The following is a 14598-nucleotide window of genomic DNA, read 5'->3' on the forward strand; positions in this document are numbered from 1 at the left end:
GTAGTAGTGAAAAAGCCCAAATTTTTCCCATTTCAACGAAATCAATGTTGTTTTTTTTCGGCACTTAATAAGTTCTCAGACGCAACCCGTGGCCGTTGCCGTGGAAACGCTCTCTAGAACCTCTCTTCATAGCTCTTTTGTAAGATAAAAATACTGAAGTATTCTTTATAAGTATGTACCTAACGTGTCTGATAACTAAAAATATGTACTTAAGTGATTTTAAATTTTGCCTCTTTCTTCGTCTCTGGAATGATAAATTAATATTATTCCATTTGTAGGTATGTACCTAACACAGACATATGCTGCCACAAATGCACTAATTTGTATGGGAACAGGGCGTGCCGAAATTTGTACAGGAATTATTATTTTTCACACTGATAATGACAGCTGGGCTGGACGGAACTAAATGTATGAACAAAAAGTTGAACATTATGATCAACCTTTTGACACGCGCAGTACCTACGCACATGGGAAATATCGTGTCATATGTGTATGTGGTATGTAATAATATATATTCATTTCTTTTATTATTAACATAATATATAGGTATTAACAATAGGTATTAACTTTATTTCAAAGAAGAAAACAGAACCAGGCTATCGATTCACAAGAGGAGAGACTCTCTCTGTTGGTGGAAAGCAATAAATCACAGCGGGCGACTATCTAAACAGTTTTTAATTAAGAATCCATCTGCAGCCGAAGACCAGAAGGTGACACCAGCGGGATAGGATTACCTTCAGTTAATTAATTTACGACGACGACTCTAAGAGTTCTCTTAGGTACAAATATTTAGATAAACTTTTAATTAAGTATTGCCATTCGATTCTTGACTACGCAACTATTGAAGTTAAATGAGACCTTTGGTGAGTCGTGAGTACAAAAATGTCCTACATAAAGCTGACTTCCGATCCGAGTTCTACTCACAACCCCTACACTGATCATAGTCGTGACCTAACTATCCACATTAGGCCTTGCAAATAGTATCATTTAGCATTCTACGAAATTGTTACCTATACCTGTATTTCAATATACCTATGTTACAAACATTTACATTTCTACGAAAGGATTATAGGAGTACCAATTAGTATATGATTTATTATTGACGTCTATTTGTAACCCCTAACTGGAAAAGAGGCCTGCTTTGAGTTGGACTAGTGTATCTGTGTACGTGGCCTGACTTTGGCCACTTTTGATACAATACCCTAAGTATAAGTTTGTATAAGTCACCCTAAAGGGTCACTTTTACCAAACGCTAAACGTGTTTAAAAGTGAATTTAAATAAAAAAATTGTACTAACTGACAGACGTTTGAGAGATGTATAATATTCTATGGTTTAATTTACAAAAACGGTTCTTTTAAAATTGCTAAATAAGGCCTACGACCGCTACACGGGTCCGTTTATCGACGTCGTTAAACTCGTTTATTGGACAAATATATAAAATTGATGTAAGCATTCAGTTTAATACGCGATTCCACAACTGTATAATTATGGCTTATCGCCATAAATATAGTGACGTGTATCTACGACGAGTCGATATCAAACCCAAATCCAAATAAAATTTATTTGAAGAAAAATAAACTCACATTTAAGACCAGTAGCTAAGTTAGCGTTGTCGGTATCTATTAAACTACCTGAAGTTCCACACTCAGCTTTACTCTATACTTTACGAGGAACTAGCCACACGGTCATATTATAAACATATTGTAGGTAGGACTCCGTAATTGGCAGAGGACGTATGGCTGATCGAGTTAAACGTATGTAAATACCGGGTAATATTGATCCAGGTACCCGTTTCAGGGAACTGATTGTATCCACTTGATTTTACCACGTCACGACTAACCTACCTATTATTGGAGGTATCAGCACAGCACTATACTACTTTCCTTAAACGCCGCACCAAATATACCATACTCCATACATACGTAATATACGGCTGTAATCTCTGAAGGGGTAGTCAGAGGTGACTCGCAAACGAGCCGACCGTTTTTCGCTGTACAATTGTACTCACTTGATAGGTCGCGAGCGAGCCCTACCATCGTTTTAAAATGAGCACAATGCACTTAGGGTACACATTTAGAATCTATGTAGATGTGCAGGTTTCCTCACGATTTTTTCCTTCATTGTAAAAGTATGTGGCGAATAAAAAGCTTATCTATAGAATCTCTGTTTGTCACGTGACTCTTTCTTTACTATAAAAATGATTTTTTTACGAATTTCAGAATGTCTAGTATCTACCTACTGGGATCCGCACACACCACTTTGGCAGCACCCTGTGTAACGGAGGTAGTATTAAAACGGAGATTCCAAAGGGGAACATCTCAGCACTTGGCGAAGGAATGTGTGTAGAAGCCCGGAGTAGAATCCTGTGGGTTACAGCTTGCCGTACCTTAGGAAGGAATCTTTACAAGAATTCAGTGCTTATCTACATGAAACGCTTCATGTCATGGTACATAGTATCTTACACTATGAGGCTTTTCGAAGTATTCAAAATTGCATATATGCACATGTTCTCGACTGTGATCCCGGAAAGGGTAGGGTCTGAGGTGACTCGCAAGTGATATAAATCATATACATACATACATTATAAGTATTAATGACCACATATACGTAAATAAACTGAAGACAATGGAGATGATTCTATTCTTGTGACATAGCATAGGTATACTAATAGATATAAAGTATGTTTTTTAATCTCAGATACTGAATTGACAGATTCTGAACGGTTCATCAACAGTACCTATATTGTCCCGCGATGAGGTGACGTATCGTCCTATTGGCGGGACAATATACACTTAGTGCCAATTTCTCCATTCTCGGTTATCTAACCGAGAGGGATTGATTTATAAATTAAACGTCATCTCCATATAAAATTCATGACAGATGTGTCAAAAGTTAACCACTACTCCCTGGTTATGCTCTAACCGAGAATGGTGAAATTGGCACTTAGTATCTGAGATTGGAACAGACTTTAGTGAACCGACTGTTATTGCAACGCAACATTGGGAGGGATATGCCGTATCCTCAACTATTTACATCAGAATATCAAGAGCCTACGGAACCGATGCCGAGAAAGACGCAGACGACACGATCGGCAAACTCAATTATACACTCTTTACACAGACTATCGGTGGCGGGATCACAGACCGTCCACAAATCGTTACGAAACCTAGCTAGGCTCTATTCACAATGAGATTTATTATTTATTTATTTATCACTCGAGAGGTACCTACAGAGCAATAGGTACACATTCGCAGATACTTTTGTATCTAAGATTTTTTGTGTATGGTGAAAGAATAAGATTATAGCTTTAAAAATTATTAGAAAAATATAGGTATAGAAAAAAATATATAGTAAAATCTATTTTTACCAATTTGTGCATCGGGCAGTGAATATTTAAATAATAGGTACACTTTTTATATAATCTCGACATATTACTTGCAGCCGAAGCACAATAGGTACCTATACTTGCGAGAAATTAATAAGTTCTACTCACAAAATATTGACACCACAGGGCCCACTATTAAAAAACATTTAATTTAAGATTTGAACACAATATTTAGGTTTTCATTTTGAGTTGCTAATTTTCTGATGTTCAGTTAAATGTACTTGAACATTTCAGTCTGGTCATTAAGCTAATCTATCCGTTTAGCAGTTCATTTGGAGCTTTCATTTCATTTCACTGGAACTTTTTCATTGCTCGCGCGTATATTTTACAGCAGAACATTCCAGGTCTTGTTACACCCACGTCGTGCAGGTGGAAACTCATTTTCTAAGGTCAAAGAGCATCGGATTACCAGCCGCAGGCTACGGATTGAGGCTCTCGGCGAACAAAGGGAAATAAATGCACATTTATATGTATAAGGATGAAACTATCTAAACCACATTGTTCGTGTTTTCTTCATTTCCTCGTACATAACGTGATAACATATATAGGGATGAAGAGGTATACATTTTTGTTATGTTTTGAAAGGACTCGACAAAAAAAAACTTATTCATACGCGCAGCTTCATATACAAACGTTGAAGTTAAAAAACCATTTAGTGCGTGTATAGGTTTCCGACTAACAAAAATATACCTAACATAAGAATAAAAAAGTTTTCTCCATTATTTGCTATGGGGCGAAGTTTTATCACTATCAGCCAAATGTCTACTGCTGGGCTACGATAAGCAGTCGTCACGGATTATAACTATATAATACATATGCTAAAACGATAGAAAATACTAACAATACAAAACAAAACAAACACTCACGCCTTGTACTAATGTACTCCCATGCGGGGTAGGCAGAGGTGCATTGCTGCACCCACTTTTCGCCAGAGTGTTATGTTAGTCCCAATGTAATAGGGGGCGGGCCTATTGCCATTTTACGGGCACATCCAAGACCCGAGAACAAATATCTGTGTTTAAACAAATATCTGCCCCAGCCGGGAATCGAACCCGGGACCATCGGCTCAGTATTCAGGGTCACTAACCACTACGCCATTCGGTCGTCAAAATACTCGTAGAAAATACTACTGTAATTTAAAATGTATTCAAAATTTAATAAAAACTATAAATATGCCACAATACCCTTAATTAGCGACACTCGCCGGAACACATTCTGTGTAATGAACAAGTGTAGCACGTATGATACGGAATTCAATATCTGATGAAAGGTCACTGTGGTTGTGCGTGGAATTCCTAAATTCATGTAAATTATGTACGAGATTGCAGGATTCATTTTCCAGCGAAAAATTCACTATTCAGTCCAACGAAGCGATTTCTAAGCGATATTGTGGGATCGCAGCACTATAGGTAGTAAAGCTAAACCCGTATTGGCGTTCAATTTAATTTCACTGCCATCGACAAGAGGAAGAAGAGTACACTAAAATCATTTAAACTATCGAGTCAATACACAGAAAATAAATAAAAAATAAATATGATTGCATATGCCGATAGCGTATAACGTCAATTTATTGATTGAAACGCTTCGCTCATGCAAAAACAGTGACGTGCCGAGAGCAGAGGGCCAAGTGTAGGTTTTTCTTAACCGATGGAGAAGAGAAAATCGACTCAAATAATGACAACCATTGTACCAATAAATAAAGTCACAAATAATCTTCTAACCGAACTTATTCAAAATAAGATCTCAGTGGTAGAAGTAGGGTGAAGATATTAGTCGAGACGTTTCTTTTGCACTGACACTCCATTTAGTTCGTATTAGAATATCGTTGCCTCTACTCGAACGGACACACGGACATAAAAAAATCGCACTCGCATGATGATCCGACCACCCGATAAGAACGAAAGTGTGCGAACGTTTAGCACGCAGACGCGAATAAAACGCTTCGCTGAACCGAATACCGTGTGCGGTAAAACAATGCGAGTGATGATGAGCCATTCATCCGGACCGGGTATTCCGGGCGCATTGTGTGACCCGCACCCGGATATACCGGATCAAAACAACTGGATGTAATTAGGTGCTAGATTTAGACAATGCCAATGAAGGGATGTGTAATTTCAGCAATGTTTAACTATGTATATTTGCCAGTGGAAAATGAAATTTAGGAAAATCGCATGAAAATAGTGAAAGAATCGAAGTTACAAAGCTATTTTTGATTTAACAGTGGTAAAAAATAAGGATTGGTGTTTTCACAATCGCTACCAATGTTATCTTTCCAGCGGGTAAAATATGGTAGATTATTTTTTTCATTGACTGTTATCCCTAAATAAATTAAGATGTAGAAGACAATTGGAATTTCTGCAATCTGCAGGAGGGAATCATAATTATAATTTTCTGTAATGTATGTCATTAATATTTTATACTCTTGTAATAAATCATTGACTCGTTTAATAGAGAGAACATAATAATCTTTGTCTAGTTATTGAAAATTTCGCTTTAATAACGACCTCAAAGTACTGTTATTTAAAGCGCAGGCCACACCACTAGCTAGCAAGCGAGCGAGCTAGGCGGGCGCACAACGTTGCTAGTTAGTCTTTACATATTTTTTTATAAATATGTATTTTGACATGATAGATTGTTACATGGCTCAAGGTTTCATTTCCAGAAAACGATGGTCCAGAAAATGGTCGTCTTCTAGCTCAACCTCTATATTCGTTTGATGTTATTGTAAGACCTTGAGGGAGGCATTAAACCAGATACATGGTATGTTACGTTACCATGGACGCATTTTATATTCACTAATCATATTCACTGGTGGTACATAGCATAGGTCTGATGGAAATTTATTCAAGTAAGATTTTACTATTATTTTTAATGGAAGGATGTTTGGTATTCTTCTTCTTCTAGTGACTCTCCACAAGCGGGAATATATTTTTGTAACCTTTTTAACCGACTTCAAAAAGAGGAGGAGGTTCTCAATTCGTCGGGATCTTTTTTTCACATTGCACAGCAAATCTATGGTGCAATGGCACCCAAAAGGTAAGAGTCTACCTATCGGTATCGTACATATCGAACCAAAAGGATTATCATAAATGTTTTGAGGGACTAAGTGAACGTAGGTACTTGAAGTGCGCACACGAAAAGAAGTGGACACACCTGCGTGAAATTCTATACAAAGCGTCTGAATCGATTGCGTTGCGTACGAATCCAAAAGGTGGACGTTTACTGGGCTGGCACGCCTGGCTCGCTCGCTAGCTAGCTGCTGGTGTAGCCTCACCTTAACGCTATGCATGCTTGCTACATGTCATACTATATTATATGAACGCACGCAAGGAGAATCCTCACAAAACATTAGTGTAGTGAAAGAATTGACATTGAACTAATACTGTAATGGTGTACTTTACTTTTACTTATTCATGGATATTGATTCCATAATTTTAAGCCATTACCAACGTAGGCGTGTGTATAGGAATGTATGTACTGAAGGTCAATATAGAAATTATTTGTTTTATTACAAGCCCTAGTAAATACTCAGCTATCTAAAACTAGAAATAAAAAACGTATTTTTGTTACTAATAGAGAAAACACGAACCGTTCATGGATATATAATTTGATTACGCTAAAACCTAGATTTAAAATCCAATTTCATTAAAAACAATGTTTTTCTCTCCTGAACCTGAACCTGAATTACAAAACGTTAATTGAAAAAATCTGTTGCATAAATGGACACTGACTGTTCCACCGATTTAAAGTAGCTAAGCGTGCTATGGAGAGAGCTATGCTTGGGGTTTCTCTGATGGATCGTATCAGAGGACTAAGGTTACCGACATAACTGTCAAAATATGCAAGCGTAGTGGCAGTGGGCTGGTCATATCTGCCGAAGAACCGATAACAGTTGCACGTTGGGGTAGACGAGTTCTCGAGTGGAGACCACGAACAGGCAAACTCAGGGTGGGACGCCCTCCTGCCCGGTGGACCGACAACCTTAGACGGGTAGCGGGTGGAAGGCCGAGGACCGAATGTTGTGGCGCTCATTGGGAGAGGCCTATGTCCAGCAGTAGATGATTATTGGCCGATGATGATGATGTAGCATTTAAAAGCATAAAGATTTTCCTTCAGCCTTTCACACATAGCAATTTTTTGAGACATTGTACCAAGGTTTAGGTAATTGTGCATGTGCACCTAAATTAAAGTGGAATTTTACTATTATAAAACGTATTTAGTCTGTCAGTACAAAATATACAGGACCGGTGTACAGGACTCCTAGGAGAGGGAGAGGAGAGCCGTTACAACAACAAACGTATTTAAAAAATCAATCCAAAAAACGGATTGATTTTTTAAATACGTTTGTTGTTGTAACGGCTCTCCTCTCCCTCTCCTAGGAGTCCTGTACACCGGAAGGGCTAGTAAGGGGCGCATTTAAGACGTGACAAAAGTTCTCCGTCGCGCTAGTTATTGAGGCTGCGCGATGTGAGTGATCGTGGTGCAAAACTTATGTCCGGTCTTAAATGCGCCCCGTGCTACTAGCCCAGAGATAATTGTCCAATAAAATTCCATGAGCGGAGTTTTTACCCGACTGCCGAAGGAGGAGGGTAATGTTTTTCGATTGTATGTTTGTATGTATGTATGTATGTTTGTCTGTTTCTTTGTTCCCTCCTGTAGCCTAAACGGCTTGATAGATTTTGATGTATGACTGTATGAGGTATCGTTAGAAGTGTATGATTGCGCGATGGTTATAGGCTATGTGAAGTTACATTAAAATGTTCATAACGCCCTATAGAGGACATAAAGTGATGATCGGAAAAATATTTTTTCAACTATGCCGTGTGGGGTATCAAATGAAAGGGCTTGATTAGCACATTACAAAAATATGCATATTGTAGGTAAGTATTTAAATCACAACACCAAAATTATTGAAATAAAAAATGTTCATAAACTAAAACTACTGACATAAAATTTCATAAAATAAAAACAACTAAAAAGTAATAAATAAAAAATAAAATAAATTATAAACAAACAAAAAACCCGACTGCACGCTAAAAAGATGAAAACATGGAAAGTATCGCAGGCGGGGCCAACTTGACCGCCACACAATGTATGTACCTATCTAAGTATCATTCAGCTAAATGGTGAACCCTCTGCGATACTTTCCATTAACATTGGGTCTTGTTTTCATCTTTTTTAGCGTGCAGTCGGGTTTTTTATGCAATGGACAACATTTCATTTTCTTTACCCTATATTTTTATTAGTTATTCGGAAACTTTATAGAAAATTAGTGGACCCGTATTTTTTTATTTTGTATATACATAAATTTTTGCATGTTATTTTTAACTTTAAAGTTAATTATTTTAAAACCGGAAGTGCCGTCACATATTAGGCTCAATTTTTATTTTTGTCTATTGCCTGAGTCTCGAAAAAAAACATAAATGATACTGACAAGTGACAATTAAACTTTGTTTACATGCCAAACAACAAATGGGTCATTTTCAAATGACCTTGATATTTCTGATGATGGAAAGTAGGTACTTATCATGTAAAAAAATAAGCAGAAGCATTTTTTCAGCTGTGTAGGCGGTGGCATGCTCTGGGAAATATTATATAGAGGTCATCTCTTAATAATAAATAAAAAAAATAGTCAGAAAGTGTCAGAACAGAATTAATGAAAATGACCCAAATAAACAACAACGTCACGATAAAACGTCAACGTCAATCAAAAATGAAAGTGACACTTACTTTGTTTTTAAATCTATAGGCTTTGATCATCAAAATGTATCGCACCTGATGCATGACGTCATCAGCACTTTTTTACTATTTTATGATTTTCTCGAAAATGATACATCCAAAAAATATAAAAACTTTTTTTTTGTGGCCTTTAGAGCTAAATCTCGAAATGGTTTTCGATTTATAGCAGCTTTAGTTTTTTGAAATGTTGTCCATTTCATTGGTCGATTTTTACCTTGCACACCGCTTTGCTCTGGCGGACAGAGCCTCAAGTATGAGTTTTAAAATTTACAAAAAAGAAGAAAGACAGGTTTTCTTCTGTCATCTGCATAGATTATCTGTCAAAAGTTTAATGATAGTTTCCGCACTTTTTATGTACATGCATGACGTGTGCACGAAAAAACGTAAACTTTTATAGTTTTCGACAAACTATCAAACATGTACTAGACGTACAGCCTTTACTTGGCCGAGCGGTGGTGTGCGAAACTGTCTTGTTTTCGGTTCACAACAACTGGCACATAACAATATTATTAAGGTCGTTCTAGACCATTTACCTCGTAATTACATTAGTGAAAGTAACATACCGTCTGAAGACGTTTCAGCTGGTTTAGTTATTTGGGGGTAACTATGCTATAGTCCGACAACTGTAACTTTACAACAAAACAGAATAAGTTTAACAGGGAAACAATAATTAAATTATTATTTGTAATTTCTGACCACGACGTGATTAATCTTAACTTTCCTCATAAATTAAGGCCATTTAGAAGAAAAAATATCTCCCATATTTTACCTGTTGCGCAGTTAGTGCTGTCGAACTCTACTCTTTGTTATTAGGAGGATAATATTACCCGATTACCTTATTAATGGGTTGGTCATTGACACGGCAACAAAGACTCCGCATTCAGTCTTTTTTGGGACGTCCTAATTGTTTGACACAGGGTAGATAGTTTATTGATCTACATTAATGGTATGAAAAGAACATATAAGCGGGTAATAAAGCAACTATGCTATGCCGAGTCCCGTCTGAGACATTTTTTAAAGGCAGATATTTGGTCTTGGGGATTTGGGTAAAAAATGTGTAATATCTCCAATCCCAGTTCCAGGGCTTCTTTTGCAGGAAAACTTAAAACATCTGTATATCTAAATCGATTTCATATTTTGGCCTAAACTAATAAAACATTCTATCACATAACGGGTAAATATTAACAGTACACAGGTTATGGTAACTAATTACCGTTCAGGCAAGTAATTCATTTCAATTTTGTTATTGGTCTAGTACAGGTTTTCTTAAACTATAGCTCCTTAGCACGAGGCCCCATTGGTGCGTTGCGTAGCGAAATAGGGCCTCGCCCTTATACGTTCGTCCTGTAACGTACTCATACGACCGAAGTTTCAACGGCGTATTAAACCTGCGTGGGTGTACGAGCGATGGCGGAAAAGATGGGAAAGTTTCACAGTGGAACTTAATCAGTGAACTTGTGGTCAGTTAAACCCAGCTGTTCCATATTCTATTCTCTGTGGGCGTGTAAGTACCTTGGGGGTCACTCTATATGACGAAAAACTAAGCTTCGGAGCGCTGCTGCCTTGACTATGTCGTAGTATTAAACGTGCCGATTTCTCGATAGCACTCGTTAATTAGTTTTTCGTCAGTATAGAGTAACCCTCTTTCTGCCCCTGGCTCTCTTGAATTGAGCCTTTGGGTACAACAACAAAAAAGTTTGTGTTAAACTGCCTTCCTAAACTAGGACTCTAGGATCGTGTCCCACTACGCTGGTCCATGCGGGGTGGACGGTTGTTTAAGCTGTTCCTCACTAAAGTTAAAACTTAATGGAAGTGTTTAAGTCATTCCCTCATCATTAGCCTATAGCAGTCCACTGGACGTAGGCCTCTCCCAAAGCACGCCAGTGGATACGATCTTTAGCTTTCCGCATCCAATCATAACCAACCACCTTTCGCAAGTCGTCACACCATCTAGCCGGAGGGTTTCCCACACTACGTTTGCCTCATTGCCTCATACAGATGATTTCAGAGTTGGTCAGCATGTCGGGTACATTGCATTTCTGATATGAAGTTCACAGATAATTTTCCACTCTGTATACAGTTCCACCCTGTGCACAACTAAAAGAGGATGCTATCTCAGGATCCGACGCCCACGGCCCTATTTATAGTACAATAAGATCGAGGAACATCAGAAATTGCATATATTTGCAATAAGAGGATTATGATATTCTAAGATTACTCGTGTGAGTTTTAATAAAGTCGGGAATATTCCAAAGGGTGTAAAAGTTATATTAAAATTTATCAAATTTAATACCTTTATACCAAAAAACGAAAAATAGAAATAGGTAATGTCTTTTTTAGTATGAAGAGTTCTGTGACCCCTTGATGCGTGCTATATTTGGGTTTAAACAAAATCGTATTTAAACTGATAATGAGCTGATAACGGTGGCTATGATTTTAGAAAAAAAATAAGGTTCTGTAGGTTTTTCATTTCTCGCGTACAAAGCGCCTCTAGCTCTGCAACCTCTTTCTGGTTTTCCGGGCAGAAGGTATGGTGCACCCCGAATATAAGCTATCTGCATCTATTCGTACCAAATGGCGTAACAACTGAGACTTATCACATCAGTACCAAAGTACATAATTATTGTAGAAGAAAAAGTGACTCACTTGATTCATCTCTGAGTACCATATTGGTGACCAAAATTTTGAAAACAACTAAGTATTTTAAATTACTTTTGCTAGGATTTAAACATAAAAAAGCTAATCATAAAATGTAACATGTCTTCAACAACAGTACACACCAATAAATCAATAAAATTGCTAATTAAATTTCATTTTTGATATTGAAATACTTTCAGTTGTTTCGAAGAGCACATGAAAATAATTTTCCTAATGAAGGTTCAAATTTTAATTAATTATTATATTATATACTACCTTACCTCTGAATTTTAATTACTGAACACATGAGGTTATTAGAAAATGTTTAAAGTTCGGATAACTTTAACATTATAAATTGTTTTGAATACTGATACCAGGTTTAGCGAGGTACCTTTAAATTACCTCAAAATATTTAGCTGTGAAAATATTTGTCATCCATCCCATTTTGCCAATATAATGAACAAAGTTTAGGAATTCCTATACAAGATAACACAAGCTATCTGAATACCTTTTGGGATATGTTCACATATTTTGTCAAAGTGTTATTTATGGTTTGCCACAAATTTACTCAATTTTAATCAAAGAGTTTAATTCAAAATGTTTAAGTATTGCTACGCAAATGTTGGAATTGACATTATCAGTTTGTGTGTCTGATGCAACTAACTTGATTGTAAGAAAAGATAGATATGTCATACAAGCACTGAATATGGGTATATAGCATGCAAATAGCAATAACCGTCCAGGTCTACGCTAGCCAATCCTAACTAATATTATAAATGTGAAAGTAACTGTGTCTGTCTGACTGTTACTCTTTCACGCCAAAACAACGGGACGGATTTGAATGAAATTTGGTATACATATGGTCTAGACCCTGACAAAGAACATAGGCTACTTTTTATCCAGGAATTCCCCCGGGAAAACTTTTTAAGGCGAAGCGAAGCTCGCGGGAACAGCTAGTGTCCTATACAGGATTTTTCAATGGCCATGTGATTTATTTTTTTAATGTCAATAGCCGCTTCGAGTTTTATGCCTGTAGACATTATCAATCTGAACCCTGTTGAGTGCATCAATGAAACAACTTGTTTGTAATATACTTAAATAAAGGTTTACGTACCAATATTATTACCTTTCTATAAATAAAACATACCTATACTTTAAATCATAAAATGACCCCAGTAAGGATAGGGTATATTCATCCAATCAAAACTGATGCAAATGTAGGGCAATAGCCAATAAGCCCAGAGCTGGCTGGGTTAAACTTACAGTTATACAATGAATGTGTTGTACCCTGGATTATCATAATCATGATTGTTTTCCTGCTAATCTTGCAAACAACACAATAATTAACACCAACAACATTAACAAAAGTTTGGTTATAAACTTTGTTGTAAACTTGTTTCATACATTTCTACTACAAATTCTGGCATGAACAGTGTTGTGACACTGTCGGCTTGCGCGTCAGCGTGGCTGCTAAGCTAGTGACAATGATAAAAACTTACCCGCACGATGTTGGCATTGATGTAGTCGAGATCGTACCGCTTGAGGATGATGCGACTGTGGTCATAGGGATTCACATCCCGGTACCGGTTCAGAGGCTTGTTCCGCAGCCGCCGCGCCTCATTGAACGTATACGGATACTGGCTACACTCCCGGCAGACCTTCTACGAACAACAATAAACTCATTCAATAAACGAACCACAACACACTCTATGATTGCAACACTGGCGCAATATAAACAATGCACTTACCTGGTACATGCCGGGCCATCCGTTTTTGTTCGCCACCCTGATGTATTCTTTTTCAATGTGGTTTGTAGTTTCGTCGTCCCCGTTGCTCATTCTGCTACCATTTCAGTGGATACCAACAATAGAAAAAACAGAGCCGGATGCCGAGCGGAAAGCGTGAGACGTGTCAAGCAAGACCGACTTTCAGGCTAATAATAACGCGACGCGGTTGTGTGAATGTGGTATTACGGAGCGAAAATGTTATTTGGTTTAGATAACCTTTCAGCGATTAACACAACCGAACTTCCCGAAATTCCGAATAATATTGGAGTTGGAGAACAGACAGTCGGCAATGACAACAACAGCGGCCGGAACGGGAACGAGTCAACGACAACGACGTTTGAGCACAGACGCTACACAGACAGACAGTCAGTGTTGCCAGTAATGCGGTCGCCAATCGCAAAAATAATATTTCGGTTTTGCACTTTTGCGATTTAAAAAGAAGCTTAATACATATGAGTATTAGTTCCAGTTTTAAAAGCTGGACTAAAAATGCAGCAAGTTTATAATATATATATATTTTTAAATCGGTGTCGGCCGGTACCAAGTCTGTACTGTGTTAAAATTTCGGAATTTCGGATAGTAGGTAGGTATTATCTATGGCCTTTAAAAACACTATTTTTAAAATGTACACTGCAAGGTGTCCTATATCCTATATCCATGGAACTAATAAGTACTTGCCTATTACTTCCAACAGGGCGAGTTGATAGTAGGTCTAGCTACACGCCTATCCTAAAAAAATGAAGTTATTACAGAGAAAAAATTTCACCGAGACGTTCCAATGTCAAAAATAAGAATAGTGTGCTTTTGGCGTAAACCGAAGCCTACTTCAGAGGCTGATTTTACTTCGTAAAAAAACCGAGCAGCTTTTTCAATGAAAAAGGTAAAAAAATAATTTGAGCTTACCACCCTTACAGTTCAGAAATTCATTACATCGAATAATTTCGACCTGGCCGTATTCTGAGATTGCGATTGCGAATAGTTGAACTGGCCAAGGTTTAGGCAGTTTTACAAGTTAAAAACAATCGCGACTTAGACCAATACATTATTGG

General features: G+C 37.4%; 1 protein-coding gene across 2 annotated transcripts in view; it reads right to left on the bottom strand.

Moving 5' to 3' along the window:
• Positions 1–13898, bottom strand: part of LOC119694828 (tyrosine-protein phosphatase non-receptor type 61F) — a 44098-nt gene extending 30200 nt beyond the window's left edge. Inside the window, exons 1-2 of one of the 2 annotated variants that reach the window (XM_048632576.1) lie at positions 13511–13898; positions 13262–13423 (exon numbers count right to left, since the gene is read on the bottom strand). In XM_048632576.1, the coding sequence (XP_048488533.1) occupies positions 13262–13423; positions 13511–13600 (252 nt within the window). In that variant the 5' untranslated portion in view covers positions 13601–13898. The remainder of the gene's footprint in view (positions 1–13261; positions 13424–13510) is intronic. The other variant, XM_048632575.1, reaches the window with a different exon arrangement.
• Between the last annotated feature and the right edge of the window lie 700 nt (positions 13899–14598).

Source organism: Plutella xylostella, chromosome Z (genome assembly GCF_932276165.1).
Source record: "Plutella xylostella chromosome Z, ilPluXylo3.1, whole genome shotgun sequence".
NCBI lineage: Eukaryota > Metazoa > Arthropoda > Insecta > Lepidoptera > Plutellidae > Plutella > Plutella xylostella.